We start from the raw sequence: 18,954 nt of genomic DNA, 5'->3' as shown, positions 1-18,954 counted from the left end.
GAAAGTTTTGTAGCGACACAGTAATGCAGTGATGCTAACCCTAACCCAAACCCTTTATAATATAATATGATAATAAAGTAGCGGCAGCACAAACCCAATGCATTTTGGGGTGTATGAAAATGGAGCATTGCAATGCCTGAGAAAAAACTTTGCTGAATAATATATACTATATCAGAAAATGGTGATAAATAAATACCCCCCACTGCCCCAATAATCACGTTCTCTACATCCACAGTGACAAATCTGTAAGTTTTGCTGACCAGAAATGAAAAAAATTGGCCCAGAGCAAATCATGACACAGCAAAATGCAACATCTAAACTGCTGCTCCAGTTAATGTCCGGATATTAAAAAAAAGGAACGCACTCATCTGGTGCAGGGAAGTGAAAAGCAACTGAATCACAACCTCAGTATCAGCCACAGTACAGTATTTGCAATATAACTTTGAACTTTGGTCATTGAAAGTTTTGCTAAAATAAAACGGAGAAGTGAAGGTGTGTACTCCGCTTTCATACTTTGAGATTTTAACACTGTGTTAAAGATGTTGCAAAAGACATGTGACTTATCCAAAAATAAAAGAGTAGATATGAGTAGCACTTGAACGCAGCACGGCTGCAGACTCTCACAGTGACACCCTCCCTCTCTCTCTCTCTCTATAGTCCAACATGTAAACAGAAGATCGAGGTCCAACACAATAAAGTCTGGCGAGGAAAACCGATACAAAGGCCGTCGTTGTTCGTGCGTGCGCCTCCTCCTCCTCATTTCTGTCCGGAGGGCAATCCTTTCATCACACTGTACAGCTGAAGCTAATTAGTGTTATTTCACAAACAGAAAGCTGCTGTGTCCCACCACCAAACATCATGTCCTACATCTGAAAATAGGGTAAACCCCGATGTTCTCCACATCCAGAGAAGAAGATGGAGAAGTTGTAGCTCAGGACGAAGAGGTTTTTTCTACAACAACGACTGGCTGAACTGGTACCAGCATCTACGGCCGATCATAAAACCAGAGAGAGGAGCTGAAGCCTGCAGACGGGCTGCAGCTGGAGGAGAAATATAATCCCTTCATATTTACTGATGTTGTGTGAGAGCAGAAGCAGAACAGGCTCGAATTCCTACATCATCAACAATTACACGCAAATAAGAAGGAAGGAGGGCGAGGGATGTTCATGTGACGGCGTAATATCCAGGAGAGATTAGGAAGTGGTGAGAAAACATACAAAAGCTCAGGGAGAGAGGATTTATAAAGTACAAAAACAAAACGAGAGACGAGGTCTCAGCTGGGATGAGGAGGAAGAAAAACAATTTGTGCTTCTTCAGATAATTTTTTAATGGAGACGCATGGAGAGGGGGGAAAAAAAGGAGAAGAGAAAGAGGGATGTGACATGTAAGAAGCATCTGGAATTGAAAACATGGAGGTTTGAATGGTGGGAAACGTAACCACACGGACGGGATCCGAGATGTCGGACTCGACTGATGGAAAGCTGAGAAACAGGAAGTCGTAGTGGAAGAAGATCAGATTGGATGTTTTCATTTAGGAGGTTTTTTTTGTTTTTAACGATTTACTAATGAACACTGAATTAAACATTTAAGATTCAACTCATGAGCTCTGAATGTGAGGACAACTGTCAGCACAATGACTTGACACTGAAGGAAACTTTGACTTGTAGGTTTGTGTAGAAACCATTTAATCTTATTTATTAGTTTGTGTAGCGGCCCATTGTGCCTTCCTGAATAATACCAGTAGATGTCATCTCTTAATCAGCTAGTAGCTTTATGCTGAGCTGGATAATGAAGTTTCTTAATGGAAACTGTGACTATGGACACTTAAACTGTTTTAAAGTTTGTTTTGTTTATGACTTCCTCTCTTTCGATTGATTAAATGTGATAATTGTGTCGTATCTTAGTATCTTGTTATCTGTTCCTTGTTTCCGTCTTGAAAGTCTTGAAAAATATTATTGATCTCAGTGAGGTTTTCCTGGTTAAAAGGTTAAATTCACTCATTGTTGAAAAAGGAAAATTAATCAGGCCTCGGGCTGTTATTCTGTTATTCTTGGATTTCAGAGTGTTTCCTTCTTCCATGTCCGACACGTTTCTTCAGGCAGGTGCAGCCTGAGAAGCTGACGCCTTGTACTGATCCCCAATCAGCTGTTAGTGCTGCTTCGGAGGAGTTTATGTAATTTGAAGTTACAGGCGGTGGAATCGGATTTGTTTTGACCTTTACTCTGCTGCCAAAAATCTGTAATTTGACAAGCCGCCTATCACATATTCGAGTCCATGTAATGAACCAACGAGCTCTGCAGAATGAGTCGGACTCAAGAGGACAAGCTGCACCACCAAAAAAAAATCAGCTGATGGACCTGAATGTAAACATGAGTCCCTGTATGAGCCCCATGTGATGATTCAACATGTCAGCAATGCAGCAGTGCAGGATCCTTATCTCCCCCCATCCTGGCTGCGAGGCTCCTGGGGGCCCCCCGGTCGCCGCAGAAACACAAACAGCTCCCGGGCCGGGCCGGGTCGCGTCGAGGGCTCAGATAAACAGGCCGAGAGCAGAGTGCTGAGGAAGCAGACAGATCCTGCAGAGGGGCCGCTGACGTCAGGGAGGACCAGCAGAGCAACAGGTCACAAGGTCGATTCTGGCTGTCACCAAACACCTTTTACGTAACCGTGTGATCTGTGGACGACACTCCGCTGACCTCACTGTTAATGTGTCATAGTTGGCCAAAAGGCCAGTTGTCCCTTGGCCAGATGTTGAACTAGCTTTCACACGGCAGCAACAGGTGGGACAGTATCTTCACATTTATGTAATTTACTATGGAATAATCTGAATTAAACTTCTTTTAAAAATGTAAAAAAAAAATTAAAAAAAATTAAAAAAAGATTGATGGGAGATGAGATGAGAGGGAGTTGGAAATTTCCCATCATCAGGTGATAAGAACAGAGGTTGGTCCTGAATCCAAATACATCCCACACAAGTGCAAACTAAGATGTCAGCAGCAATTTCCATCCCAGTTGGCACAAAGCGTTTCCACGGTCAAAAACAAACATGGCGTCCACACACATCATCAGCTGCAGCTTTGTCCAATAGCTTTCCCCCTGTGGTTTCATGCTATAGCGCCTCTTAGCCAAACACGGAAAACAGTTGTAGCTAAAATTAGTGACATGAGCTAATGTTTTGGCACAAGCAAAATACTGGTGCACAACAGTATTGTACTTGGTAGCTTCTTTGAGTGTTGTGATACTTTCATTGTGTTGCAAAGAGCAACAAGTTTGTCACTTTAATTATAGATTACATATAATAATACATTATTCGTATATTTTGCCCATGGTTTAGTAGAAAAATTTCCACCACAAGACGTCAGTTAGAGTCAACCATGATACAATATCATGTTATTTAAGTCACGTACGAATTATTTTTGCTATTTTTTACGATAATTCTGTGATATCCTGAGTACTGCAGTAACATATCATGATAAATTGCGATTTATTACCTATTTGCAACTGCAAATTATATCTGCCAACGTCTGTTTTTCTGTTTTATCAAATAAGATACTCAAGAACTGAAGACTCTTGCACAATGAGATTGTCAAGCAGGCAGATAAGGCAGGCAGTATTTTGGTCTTCTAGCATCCAAGTTCTGATACAACGCCAGACAAAACATTGTGATACTATGATGCATCAACCAGTATTGATGTCCAACCAAGATTTTGCAATGTTTCTCAATTATCTACATTGCTTTTTAATCAATCTAATCAATCTTTTGTCAATTTTGAGATAAAATACAGGTTACACCTTGAGGTTGTTTAATAATTAACGTTTATACTGACGGTTGAAGCCAAAAGTCAGTTTAGAGTTTGGACAAACGCAATGAAACACATTAATGTCTTCATTTCATCACTGTGTGAAACTGAACACTGCTGTTTATGGAGCTGCTCGGAGCCAAAGTTAAACATCGAGATAAAGAGATCAATCTGAGAGAGAAGCTCCAACAATCAATGTCACAGGAGGAATTCCCCCTGGAAGGAGGGCGTTCGTTCTGATTACCTGGAGAGATGCCAGAACAACCCCACTACCACACACAGACACACACACACACCTCCCCTCACATCCCACCAAAATGCTAACTGCTGGAAAAGTGAGATGAAAACAGGAAACAGCTGTTGAGAATCCGCTCGGTCCCGGTCGATTTCTAACTCTCCCCACAAGTCCCACTCCCTCTCTGGACTCCTTCCTTCCTCCTCACTCGGCTCTTCCGTCCACTCTCAGGCCGAACGTTCGACCCTGTTCACATCTGAAGCCTTTTGACCAGGTGAGGGGGAGAAAAAAAAGTGAAACTCTCCTTCACAGAGTTTTGTTTCCTGGGACTGGTTTCCTGCTGGTGACTATTGAAAAGAGATGTTCACTCTTACTTTTTTCCTAAACTCTTTCAATCCATTGGACAAATCTGAGGCTCCATCTTTAATTGGATGATTTATAGTAGATGGGCTTTTTTTTGTCCAAAATCAAACGACCAAGTTACAAGCAACAAATCCTCACATTTGAGAAGCTGAAGCTAAATATTTTTAGACCTACCTACATCTCCACACTATTTTCTTTATGTACCTATGAACTGCAAAGTCTATGGAACAAAATCTGAAGACATCCATTTTTTTTGTCCGAGCAAGTCCTTCCATTTGAGAAGCCAAAATCTTTTTTGACCTTTTTGAAACGACTGAACAATGAACTTCCTGTTGATCTTCTACGCCATTAAATTATCAATGAATCCACCACTTGTTGGAGCTCAAAAGGAAAAACTATAGGCTTGTTTGTTCATCATCTCCGGTTATGGAGATGCTGTGTATGACATTTTTGGGACTGTGACAGTAGAGGCCGCATTTCTTTCCAGGCAGAGTTTATCATCTTGTGCATTTTCCTGCCCTGGTGAAGTATATGAAGGAATGAATCTGACGTCTGTGTCTGCAAAAACTTGTGATCTTACTGATTTGTTTCATTCCGATCCACCTGTGTCGGCTTTTTGCGGAACAATTATGAAGTCATGTTGAAGATCTCTATCAGGATCACATGTTGAGATTTTCATGGGGCTCCCTGAAGACGATGTCCGTTACGCCTACACTTTTAAACAGCTGGAGGTTCTGGCTTTCACCTTTTCTTTATCACAAGAAGACGTCATCTTCTTCTTCACTGGAAGTCGACTGAAGCTCAATGACGTTACGTAATTCTTCAAGTAAGAGAAAATTTGATACAACAGAATTTATTTGGACCAGCTCTTGCTGAACACGTGGCAATCTTTCTCAAAATTTTCAAACTCTTCTCCTCTCTTGTTCTGTCTCTTTGTTTATTATGTATTTATTCTATATTTAGTTTACTTAGATTTTTGTGTATCTCATTTCACAGTTGGGCCTTGATTGTTTATATTTCAGATGACACGGCTCGTCTCAGGGACATCATTGTCAACTTGTTTCTATTCTTTGTGACTTCGTAGTCATTCTTGCCTTGTGTCACGTTTTCTAATAAACATGTTAAACTGTTAAAAACCTCTGCACAGTCGGTCTGACGTTCATTTAATAATCGGCTTGTTGCCACATGTCAACGAGTCATGTGCCGAGTACATGTGTGGGGAACATGAGAGAGTATGAAAACCATAACACCGGTTTGGTATGTGAAGAATGTCATGTGCGTCTATTTGGGAGTCCTGAACGTCCAGCAGGTCCCAGTGCAAATTTTTGGTATCTACTCATCCTCCTGTGCTGAAGATGTATCTAAAAACGCCAAAGTGAACAAACATCAGTGCCTTTTAGCAAGGAAACCAATCAGGGGCAGACGAAAGCGTCGTCTTCATCAGCTTCTTCATCGGTTATTTCTGTTTAAGAGGAACTTCAGGCCATTCTTAACATTTCCAGACAGTCAAGTGCTTCTGACTCCTGACAGTCAGGAAGCTCTGCCAGCTCCACCCCAAAGTTCCTGGTACTCCTGAGGGTCCTGAGAACCACATCCTGAACCCTCCTATACTACTGGGAAAAGCCGACAGGACCTGGGAACACTTGTCTCACAACGTGACAAGACGCCGGACAAGCACAGTGTCAGATTTCAGCTTCAAACAATCCGAGGAATTCAAGAGGCTCTCTTCAAGTGGAGGTCCTCGGTATCATCAGGCCACGCTGAAGGAACTCAGTGTTTTAGGTTTGATGCAGTTTGATGATGATGATGATGATGATGGTGATGATAATGATAATGATGATAAGAGTAAACAGATGTTGGCCTCTGAACCAGGCTGTACTGTTTATCTTTCTGGACGTGAATGCCTCGTTTGGCCCACGTGATGCACATGACACTGTTTGTAAAAGCTTGAGAGTGTGTTTAAAGCATCAAGCTACACATGTGAGAATATAGAGAGTGTGTTGCTGCACGACAATGTGAACAGGAAATGAACACAATCTGTCCACACTGCCACATCACAAACACTCCCTGCAGCTTCTAGTAGCTAAATGTTTCACTCTCTTCTTCCTCTTCACATCCACCCTCCTCTTAAGCATCTTCAGCCTTTAACTCCATCTCCATCTCCTTCTCTTGACTTTTATCTGCATCAGAAAAACAGTACAAACACAAACCAAATGAGCCGAAATGTCCAGAATGTAAAGGGGTCGACCGACAGACGAAGCCGATGGAGCTTGAACTCATGAAAGTCGTGTTCCTCTGCCAGATCAGGATGGAGACCATCTGGTGTCTGAAGCTGCTGCACACAGTGAAAACACATTATCAGCAAATCCAAGCGGCTGGATTCACTAGAAACCTGGCTGGACGTAGTGGACGTTTTCCAAAGCCGATACTGCTCCTCATATTTATGTGTATTTATATATTTTCAATTCCAGTTCAAAGTCTGAAAATATCTGGACTTGTTGAGTTAAGCCTAACTTTAATCGCAAATGTGTAGCCGCTTGTTGATTCTATTCATGTTAAAGGATTAAAAACATAGAAATACAAAAAGATCTGATGTGGCTTGAGCGTGTTTTTCAATATAAAACACATCAGAGAAGTTACTTAAACTCACATTAAACAAGGAATCTTAATGATGATTTTTTATTTCTTACTCTTACCAAAAGAAAACATCTCTTAAGAGCAACATAAATACTAAAGCTTTAGGAAAATCAAAACAGTGCTCAAGTGCACTTGAAGAAAGAAAACAAGTTTTTAACTCTTTCAGTTCAGCTTCTAAGAACCATTTCAAGTTTATTTCCAGCTGAATTTCTGAGAAGAAAACTGAACACAGGCATGAAGTGTGTTACGTAACTTCTTCTTCTTCAGCCGTTGGCTACTTCTTTTGTGTGTATGTGTGTTTCCCGTGTCCAATTGTTGTAAATGCGCTGCACTGTTTTTACGTTATATCACTAAGAACTGTAAAACCACAAGTTCAACCGAAGAGGACAGAGCACAGAGGTCGTCTGTCAGTTACAACAGGAAAAACCAGGACGACTGTTAATTAATCTCTTTAGACGGAAAATCTGATCAGTCGTCAGGATTTAGGAGCAAGTTAACGTGTCAAAATAAAAGCATAAAAATCTCCAGTTTTCTGCTTCTCAAATTGGAGGATTTAGTACTTTCCTCTTTAAACAAAACCAGAAAAACCCTCTTTGGGAACTTTCTGCGTTTGTACATATAAACATAACGAGGCCTTGTGAGGATGTTCAAACTGCAAAAACAGCAGCAGCAGCAGCCGTGACATTTGTGATGTTTGCTTCTCTGCAAAACTTTCCACTATTGTTGGCTGTTGGCTGTCACCGGTCAGCTGCTGACCTCCTGGAATAAAGTCCCCTCTGTCCGTGTTCTTGAACGCATCGTGCAGATATGTAACATTGAGGAACGTGGGATATGTGCGATAAGTGAGATGGATCTCTGCAGCCCTGTGAGGTCGTGACCTGCAGCATCCAACGCCATGAGTAGGAAAAACTGAGTGTGTTTCTGAGGAAAAAGTGCTGCAACTGATGAGGGAATTAAATATGAAACATGTTTTCCAGAGTTTTTTTGTTGTTTTTTTGCTGCTGCAGCTGATTGGCACAGATCTGAGACGCCAAAACACAACTGGTGTGAGAGCTGGACAGTCACATTCCCAGCATGTGATCCATCCACTCGGCTTTCAGCCACGCTCAGAGCCAACCAGGACTCGCCATTAATTCCCCCCACTGTTCCCGAACCCACAACAAGGCCAGGGCCGGGGCCAGTCCCCCAGTCGCCGTACAAAGACCCGGTTTGTCAGATCTGCATCGCTAATCTGTGTCGGGAGCCTCCCTGCGCCGTCGCCTCCTCCTCCTCCTCTGAGAGAGCCTTGTTTTCAGCCACAGAGATGATAACGGAGATAGGAGGGAGGGAGTCTGAGCTGTTATATAACCTCCACAGAGGAGGATGACCTCTGAGAGAGAACAGAGACCTCAGACATCGCAGTCCACGCCGCCGAGGACACGACCTGAGACAAGGGGAGGGGGGGGTGATTAAGTTTGTTGTTTCTAGTTTTACTTTGACAGATAAATCTCATCTTTATGAGTCTTTGATCCTCTGGAGGCAGAAGAAGATCATCTGACCTGAAGCTCAGAGGACAAACCACTGAGTCAAACTTTAAACTAATGCACCGTGGTTTTATTTAAACTTTGAACATATGTAATTTTTTTAACCAATTTATCTGATTTCATAGCGTGCAGCTGAACTTGGTGAACACGACGACGAGACTTGATGCTGCAGATATCAACACCAACATTTCTTGGAATCACTTGTTGAGTGTTTGTGCTCTCTCTCGTCTCTGACTTCCTGTTTTAAAGTTTATCGTGAGTAAGAGGCTAAAATTAAACTGGACTGAAGAGTCTGCGGCCGCTGATTTATTAGCTACATGCCAACACCAGCCAAATCTGGGAAACATTAATATTTATACAAAAGGTTCATGGGACGAAATCCACGATCTACAGTGTGAAGTGACTTTTGCTTTAGGTTCTGAACAGCTGGTGAACTTCATAATCTCTGGGTTGATAAAAAAAAAAAAAAGCACATGGGGAGGTGGGTGGGTTGTGTTTATTGGAGGACAAATAAATCTATTCTGCAGCAAAATGAGTGTAAAGTCATTTGATCCTCGGGTTCCTCTACAGAGCTTAAAGGTGTACAGAAAAGAAAATTGAATTTAAGCCCACTCTAGGTCATAAAATTAGTGTAATAACTCATCTATCAGACGATGTAGGCCAAACTTTGTGCAAAATTCTATTTTTGAGTAAATCCGGGATGAAAGTGTGTATTTTAGTGTAGTTTTTTTTTCGCATTGGATAATGCAGGCGCACGGATTATACGTCAGCCTGTACACGATTCACCAGCCACTGATATTGGATCTGTCATCCGTCATTCAAACGTCTGAGACACGCACACACACACGGAGCTCGGGCTCGCCCCAAGCTTTGAATATCCCGCCCGCTCGATAACGACCAATCAAATTCGTTTTCCTCACTCGGGTAAACTCGTGTTGCAGCTCGTGACAACTCGGCGCGACAAACAGGACAAACGGCCATTTCTGTACACCTTTAAACATGCAGATAGCTTATTTTTTTATTACCTGGCCAGACCATTATCTGACAGAAGATAAGTGAACCTGCCAGTCACATCTATTCATCAGAGTAAACATTAGATGCAATACACAGTTCATCCATTGAGCCTTTTTGTTGAAGATACAGCTAAAAGGGGTCAATAGCAAGGTTGTTCCTGTATTATCGTTGTAAATACACATTTATACTTGAAAATGTGAAATGTTTTGTTCTTGTGTCAAGTTATTTTTTGAGATAGATTTTTAAGTGGAGAACCTAATGAGGTGTTTGGACCCAGTGATGATCTGGTTTTACTACTTAAAGTGTACTTTAGTATTACGTTTGTTTACAATGGGGCTTTGAATCACGACTGAACAACCAGCTGATTGATCGTCTGATCTCAGTCGTCTCAGTTTCAGCATCATTAGGACTTCATTTGTGCCTTCAAACTTGGCAAGTGGACAACAAAACTGTCTGGTTTTCGCTGCTTCTTTTCATTGATTTTATTGTCATTTGGTGACGACACCAAAACTGAAATGAATAAAAACTTTTACTGATGGTTTCACTTCAGACTGTGAGAAGACCTCGGCCTCAACGGATGAGTTCCTGTGTCACTGATGAAAGCAGAAAACATCACAATCTCTTCAGTGTGTGTTTGCTTTTCCAGCTCCGCGCTGGAACGATGCTGCTACTTGATAACGAGGAGGTCGAGCACGTACAAAGACGACAATCTCCTTTTTTTTTTTACGCGAGGTCGCAGAGGAAATGTTCTCCCACGTAGGCCTCCATCAAATCCAAGACTTTAAGACCACGTTTACGGATATGTGGCCCCCTACGTCTTCAAAAATAACATCGTTCACACCAGACCGTTTTCAACAAAACTCTTCATTTACTCAAACCTGCATAAATACGGTGTTAAGAGCTACTATGAGCAGGATAAAGCCATGCTAGCCAATCAGAATCCTGGAAAAAACACAACAACAAGTTACTTCATGTTCCTTCCTTGTTTGTTTGTAAACCAGACAGGTTTTCTGTTGCATACTGTGACGTTTTGAAGCCTGAAACTTTTTCCAAATCTCCACTTTGGCCAGACTTTTCAGATTAAATCGTCTTCGGTGACTTGAAGCTCCGTTAAAGGCGTGTGGAAATATCACCATTTCTGCTCCATGTAAAAGAGGCCTAAAGTTTAACTCTAAGTCTCTCCAACACCAACCACAGGCTATTTAGCTCCACACACTTAAGAGCAGGAAGTCCAGCTCCTTTTCCTTCACCAAGTCCTGATCCACTAAGCCAAGAAGACTTGGAAAAAAAAAAAAAAACACAGGTCCTTCCTTTCATCTGAAAAATAGGTTAACAGCAGTTTGGAGCTCTCTGCCAATTCCACACTCAGCCGGTTTGACAATACAATGCCTCATATTGCTTCACAAGTTGAGGTTAGTTTAGTAGGTCAGACTGTGTGAAGGCAGAGCAGTGGTGCAGCTCTGTGCTTCAGGTTGAGTATAAACAGTGCACCAGAGTCAGAAAACCACTCTCTGCAGGAATAAACGAGGTTTTACGAGGGACAAACAGCCTCAGAGCGTCTTCAGCCTCTTCTAACAAGTGTAGAAAAACTCTGTTACAGACATCTGAGATGACTCTGCAGGGCCGTGTATAATCTCATCTGCCGAATCAAAGACGAGGAAGCGAGAAGAGATCAAAAAGCTCCTCCTGATGTTATCGAGGTCGAGGGAGGGAAATCTGGCACGACGCGATACGACGAGCGTGGAGAAGATGAAAAGCCCAGAGGAACAAATGAAAGTTATCTTCTGCAGATAGTTCACAGCGTCCTGGAGCCATCAGAGGAAAAAGGAGCTGCAGTTGATGTGTGGTGCTCCGGTTGGAGAAGGGGGGTGGGGGTTAGTAGGGGTTTGTTGTGTTTAGTCTGGTTTATCCAGTGGAGGTGCCAGTGCAGATACACAGCAGAGGCCACTTATCATGGCAACACCCAGCGTTTAAATCTGACTCACAGGGAGAATCTGTCCGTCCGGCCTGAGCTGAGCTGAGCTGCAGAAAAACCGAGGCCGGTGCCATGCAAACATGAAAACAACAAAACAGCTTAAAAAAAAAAGAAAAACAATGGGAGGAAGAAAAAAGAAAACCTACGAGAAACTTTATCTTACCTGCAAAAACCAATCAGAAAACCAACAAGCTATGCACCATGTTTAAACTGCACTTCATCAAATGATCCATCAGAAACAACTAGTACCCTGTTCTGCTTTTATGCAAACCCTAAGTACTTTACAGCTTTAAGATCCCATATGAAACAAAAAGAAAAACGCTTACAGAGGAGAAAGCACCTTGAAAAACATTAGAAAACCTTTGTTTTCAGTGCAAGAATCAAAGAAAACAACAAAACAAACACATTAGGAGCCACGTTTACACAGTAATAACAAGTCAACTCATCAACTCAGTCACCCAAACACTCCAACATTTGCCTCTTTGGCCCATTTTCAAGTTAAAATGTTCAACATTTTCTGGCTTTAAGGTGAGAATTTGCTTCTTTTCTTTATCATTTCAGCTCTCTGCAACCAATAGACATAAAAAAAAAACCTGATATCAATAAAACAAACACAAAACAAACAAACTAAGGAGTATGCTTGAGCTGCAACAATAGATCAATTAATCAAATAATCCATCACAATTTAATAAACCTTCAGCTATTCATCATTTTCCAGCCACTTTCCAAGGTGAAATGTCAAATATTCTCTGCGTTGTGCCCCTTTTATTAACCAGTTATGATGTTAAATCGAGTTTAGGACTGATGAATAGATAAATAAAGCAATTGGCATGATTGATCTTGACAGCACAGCAGCAAAAGATTGAAACCCTCATCAGCCCATCTTGACATTTAATCTCATTTAAGACATTTATAATCCTAAAGAGAGCAAAACAAACTCACAAAATGCTTCTATTCAGGATTGCACACACAAGTGCAGATGTTTTTTAAAAAAAAAAAACACCTCAGAAAGTGTAAATAATCACTTTATAGCTGCATGAAAACCATTTTAACTCTGTCTCTACTGCTTTAATTGCTGTTATAGCTCATTTTGCATGCATGAAATGTTGTTTAAAGCTGGTTTGTGTGTATTGTTTTTGTTGGTTTTCTTTCATTTACCTGGAGGATGTAGCGGCGAAGTCTCCATCCAGCAGCCGCAGCTTGCAGAACAGGACCCCGTTGACAAAGGGCACGGCGGAGAGCTCCTCCAGGGTCAGATGGGTCTGGAACTTGAATTTCTTCTTTTTCACGAAAAAAGCCATCGTGTCGCGACCTTAAAAACTCAAAGTTAAACTCTACGAACTAACAAAAAATAAAAAAAGTCCTCTTCTTCTTTTTTCTTGCTCTTGGTTGAAGAGTTTTTTGCTTTTACTTTGTGTTTTCACGCGAACTCCGCCGTTTCTCCCGAGATGATTCAGCACCGAAATCTGGGGGAAACAAATCACGAGGACGTTATGTTATGTTATGTTACTTTACGTTACGTTACTTTTATTTAACGCGAAGTTTTTTGGGTTACTGTGTGGGTTAGACCTTACCTGGAGACATTTCGGTCCGCGGCGACACAACAACAACGGACAATGACAGAGAAAACAGACCGTTCATCGCTTTTTCTCCCTCCGCGCCGAGAGGAGGAACTTCCAACCGAGAGGCGCCGTCAAGCTGACGGCAAATACGTCATCACGCTTCCGGTTGTCCCCTTTCAGAATAAAAGCATACACATCAGACTGTTGATACATGGGAAATTTGGTTGTTACCATAGGGTTGTTACAGTAGCATTGTAGCATAGCCTACAAGGTAAAAAAAAAAAAAAAGAAGAAAAAAAAAGATAAAATAGTAGAAATACAAATATAGATATATATCTTTATTTTGGACTCAGGGTCCATAGCAAGACATAACACAACAACTGACACAACACAGACAATAAAAGACAATAGAGCTAAAACATACAGACATTGATATCAAAAATAGAAATTAGCCTACTATAAAGTTAAAAAGAGACAACAATTTGCAATTTGTTCTTGTTATCTGTTTCACATTTTGTTTTTGTCCATATCACTGTAGGCTACTGTCCAACTTCACAATAAAAAAAAAAAAAATTAAAAAAAGAGAGACAACTGTACCACTTGTCTCCAGAACAGAGGTTGATACCTGGTGGAACTACGGTTGATGATTAAACTGTTAATTATATGGTTTTCTGAGGCATCAAGCCGACACATAAATCTATAGCCTACTACATCAGGTTTCTGAGTACAGCGTTAAAGGTGTTGATATGTGCATTTACAAACATTTCACTCACACTCAGCCATCGAGGTCTTTTAAGTAAGATCCTTAGCAACCTGTAATTTTTTCATGCTTGCTTTCTTGTAGTTAACCCACAGATATGCGGTGTACAGTGGTGTACAGTACGCTTTGAACAGAGATATAAAACGATATAAAACAAACTTGTAAAAAATATGATAAAAGCATCATTTTTTTTTCATAGTAGCAATTTTTCTTAAGAAAACTATAGATAAATATATATATAAAAATACGAGTTTCCTTGAACGCACCATAACAGTCCTCGTCCCTATGTCGCCACATTCACGGCGTTCCTTGGCTGCACACACAGCCCTGCATGCCGTTCTCTCTCCTCATTGGATAAAAACTGTAGGATACGATAAATGTTTTCTCTTCGGCTCAGAGCAGAGCAGAGTGACTGAGAGACCCGTGTTTCGGTCCAAACACTCTATGTAAGTGATTGCTGTCGGAAGATATAACTATTTAAGACTTATATTAACACAAATATATCACTTACTTCTGCTTTAAGCGCACAAGGTAGAAAAGACTGAAAGAAATAAGAGTACAACAATATAAGTATAAAACTACAGTTTAAAAAAAAGCTATTTAAGAAGAAGAAACACACAAAGAGATATTAAATGAGAAGGGATATTTGACTGGGTTGTTGTGATAATATTAACAATATAGCCTATCTATGTGTATGTCAGATAGTAACAGGGCTACAGCGTGTTATTGTGCAATGTTTTAAACAGTGTCGTGACACCACAGCTGTTGGTAAAGGGGCAGTTTAATAGTTTTAGTATCACAGGGTTGCTGTACAGGGACTGTGTGTGGGACTTCCTGACTCTGGAGGTGTACATGACCTGGACAGTGGCCAGATTACAGTGATTACAGTCTAGACGTGGATCAGTAGCTCATGGGGCAGGTTCAGCTTCCTGAACTGGTGCAGGAAGTACATCCTCTGCTGGGCCGGGGCTCAAGGGCCTAGATTTAAGATTAAAAATAATAATAAATAAATAAATAAATCGTTCAGTGTTACCTTGACTGTTAAACTTTTTACTTATGAACTGAATTTGAATTAGTCCAGAAGTGTAAAAATCACAATCCTGTTTTTATAATCTTGTAAGGTAACAATCATACTTATGAACTGTGAGTATTGGATTTACTGGAATGTTTTTATGTATGTATTAAACAGTCATTGTTTCAGTAGATCTTATTTTTAAAGGACAATTATCTAACTTCCGGTGACGCATTGATTCACCCTCGTTGACTTGACGCAGCTCAGTGAACGGTTTAGTTGCAGCGTTAACTGCGAAACAGCGACACCACGTGGCCACGGTGTGAACTGCAGCCCACAGCTCTGATGTTGCATTCAGGGGCCTCAGTTGTAATAGCCTATGGGATTACAGTTTTTCTCAATCGCTTTGGTGCTATTCTCAGATCAGAATGAAAGTTCTCATAACTATTAGTTCAACCTCCACAACATGTAGTCATTTGTCCACATCATAGTAGCAGTTTCTCCTTCCTCTGAACAAACTGCAAATGCTTTTGGACATGTATCAGTTGCTCTCATACAATTCTCTGCTGTTTTACAACATTATCATTTGTTTATGTCATGTCAGTCAAAATGAACTATACTTTTGAACGCTGAATAGTCTTTCCCTATAAAACTAATAGTCCTCATTTCATTGCTTGAGTCATTACATACAAAATTGTTGAACTAGTTTTCAAAATCTGTCAAACTAATTTTAAATGTTGGGAGAAGCACTGTGAATTCAATTATTCAAACATTTACAGTAAGGAACAACAGGTATGTATGGTATTGGACAGTAATTCAGCACTAAACAATCTGCACTGCTGTCATTGTGTCAGGCATTACTGTAAGATACAGTGGGACAAGAACTTTTTACATTTACATTTAGACTTACAGCTTCACTAGAGAACAGATTTACTGTATTGTAATGTATTACAGCAACCACAGTAAAGATTTCCCATCTTTACAGTACGGTACTGTACTACAGCATTTTACAAGTAGGAAGCACTTTTACAGTATTGTACACTACAGTAATAATGGTTGATGCAGGCATGTACTATACATTACTGTAATTTTACTCTGCATCACATAGGATTACAAGACAACCTCACAGAGGTGGAAGAGACTGAGCCCTTTTTACTCTGCTACAAGAACAAGACATTTGTGCAATGGTGATTACAAACAATGGCATAAGGTTGAAAGAGATACAATGTAAGGATGACATTACTGTATCTTTGGGGATATTGAATCTGTTTCAATCGCTACAATTGACAGAGTGATGTAGATAAATGTGACTGGAACGTCTGGATGTGCAGGAATGATTTACAGTACTCTGTAGGTTCAGTTACTATATGTACTGCAACATTGTTTACGTAAAGTTGTACCCAAAGAGTGTTTCTTACAGTATGTTTGTTGTAGATGACTGTAGTGTCAATGCTGTGAACAAATCAGAATTGCAAAGAGCATATGCAGTAGAAATGTGAAACATACATATTCAGTATCTCCACTAAATACAGTAATGTAACTAATGTAACAGTGTAACTTTATTGTAGTTTTCACATGGCTGTACAAGTAGTGTATAGTGCTGTCTTGAGCATTTTCAGGTATCATCACTTTTTGCATTGGAAAACACTTAGAGAATAAAGTGTCCTAATGAAAACATGACAAAGCCATTTGACTATCTTGTTCATAAACGATGGTGTCAGGACTTCTCATTTTGACGACACTGACAGTTTCATTGACATGAGTACTTGCTTTTGAGGGATGGACAATCCATTTTGAGCAAGTGACGCGCTTTTGCAGGTCATCCACTAGGTTTTGCAGTTTGTGATAATTGTTCTGAGAAATGCACTAACTGTTGTGCAAATGTTAAGAGTGATGTGAGAAAAGCACCAAAGCGATTGAGAAAAACTGTAAATGGAGCAAAAAATGAACACTTTAAGTCAATTTATTACTTGGACACACTCCTAGAGCTTATTTGAATGAATGAATTCAACTTTTTCCAATGGTGAAAAGTAACTAATTACATTTAGCCTACCTAAGTGAGAAATTGCGATGTGTTTTTCTTGACTGTGCTTCTTTATAAATTTAGATAGATAGATAGATAGATTGCCTTATTAATCCCGAAGGAAATTCAGGTGTGGTCAACTGCTCACAGAAGAATCAGTCACACACACATACGATAAAAATGCCACTGCACTACATTGATTTGACGATATATATAGCTTCTGATCCTCTACAGAATAATAATAATTTTAAAAAAGACAAAATACCATGATAAGCTTTCAAATCCCATTATCAAAAACAATACATTTATAAAGACTTTGTTGTTGTCTACACCAGGATATCTTCAGACATTAATTAAGTAGCTGTTCAAGGCTCAAACAGACAAAATTAAAATGGAGCCACCTCTATTTAAAGTACCTTTATGTAAAACAAACAGTATAGGGAGCTTTGTCCACTATATCATCATCATCATATTTAATGTCTGTCAAGCTTAAATTTTATTCACATCATATTTAATATTTTGGCATCATGAAATTTGTACTTCCACAGGGAGAGAAGGAGGTAAACACATCAACATAATGGACTTAACCTCTTCATGCAGAGGCCATTTTTGGCAATTTCCGCCTGTTTTTGTATAACTGCAATTAAAGCTTAATAGCCACAGAAGTACTAATCCCACAACTATGGTTTATGGCTTAAATGAAAGACAACCTTTGTCCCTTTACATCTATATGTATAAAATATTGAATTGAGTCATTCCATAAAAAAATGGGCTTCTGAAATAACTTTTTTTTTTGGAAAAAAAAAAAAACGAGTTTGAAATTTTTGGTGAAAAGGTGATATATCAAAATCCTAATTATAAAACAGGTTGAATTTTACATATATGGTTCACACACTCCCTGTCCACATGTGTACCAAATTTTAGGTTGATATGTAAAACTACTGAGGCACTATAGAGTTTTTCCAAACAGTGTCCCTTGGCGATGTACAGTGTGCAAAACCTGTCCAAAATTGTCCAATTTGGCTAAAATGCAAACTGCAATATTTTAGTGAGATTTTTTTTTTTCCAACAGATAACCTATTGGGGCCAATCACATACTTGATGGGTTTTAGGAACACCAGTTACATAAGTAAAATGCCATTTGAAAATTTAATTTATGGGGATGAATATTTAGTGTCCAAAACCCATCCAAACATGAATTTACCTATTTTCGCCTGTATTATATTGTTATTTTCCTTTAAAACTCCAGAAGTAAACATCCCACAACCATCAGTGATGGCTTAAATTAACAAGGACATTTGAAATAGTTCATTTGTCTTTTATTATTATTTTACTGTAATTAAACTTGGGGCAGTAAAAACTCACTTTTTGTGGAGACTTGTATTGCTTACTTGTTGACACTAGGGGGAGAGGGAACCTCAGGAACCAGCTGGGTGCAGGCTTAAGCTTTGCCCAATCAGGGATCATTATATATCAGGTCACACCTTAGAGTCTCTGCTATTGGACCAAAAAGTTTTCACCCCCGTGACTTTGATTGACAGGCGACGAGAGATGCGCAAAAGCGGGTGCGCAGTCTGACGGAGAATGCGATTAGTAATAGAACTGCGGAGTTACGTAATACGCCGTGGAATATCTGGTCACGATGGATAAAATCTTGCAATGGATTATTTTCGAGCACATGTTCAGCTTTTAAAAAAGGGTAAGCTTGTAATTTTATTCAGTGTTTTAGTGGGTCTATTATTGATTATTGTCCGTATTTTTCAGCACTCGAAAATGACTTCCGGGTTTGTTTGTGTAGAGTGAGCAGGCTTGTTTAAACCTTTAATGGGGTAAAAACTGCATTTTTGTGCTTTGCTTTTGTTTATATGGCAGTTTATGATTTTTTGGTGATGAAAGAAGAGGTGTACAGATGGTACATATATGTTTAAATCACCTTCGTTGTTGACGTGACGTCGCTTGTGGGCTGCCGTAGTCTGATATTGTTTGAGACATTTTCAGTGACTGTGAAAAAACCGTAGCACCTAGAAACTTCATTTTTTTTCCCTAGTTG

At 40.0% G+C, this 18,954-nt stretch overlaps 1 protein-coding gene across 1 annotated transcript in view; it reads right to left on the bottom strand.

The window, feature by feature from the left end:
* The window catches only part of eeig1a (estrogen-induced osteoclastogenesis regulator 1a), a 32,138-nt gene extending 18,893 nt beyond the window's left edge, over nt 1-13,245 (bottom strand). Inside the window, exons 1-2 of the mRNA XM_083979220.1 lie at nt 13,122-13,245; nt 12,706-13,013 (exon numbers count right to left, since the gene is read on the bottom strand). Of these exons, the coding sequence (XP_083835346.1) occupies nt 12,706-12,848 (143 nt within the window). The 5' untranslated portion in view covers nt 12,849-13,013; nt 13,122-13,245. The remainder of the gene's footprint in view (nt 1-12,705; nt 13,014-13,121) is intronic.
* Nucleotides 13,246-18,954: the final 5,709 nt, after the last annotated feature.

The sequence above is a fragment of the Trachurus trachurus genome (assembly GCF_905171665.1).
Source record: "Trachurus trachurus genome assembly, chromosome: 9".
NCBI lineage: Eukaryota > Metazoa > Chordata > Actinopteri > Carangiformes > Carangidae > Trachurus > Trachurus trachurus.
Note: the sequence above shows the minus strand (reverse complement) of the source record. Positions and strands in the feature narration are given on the sequence as shown.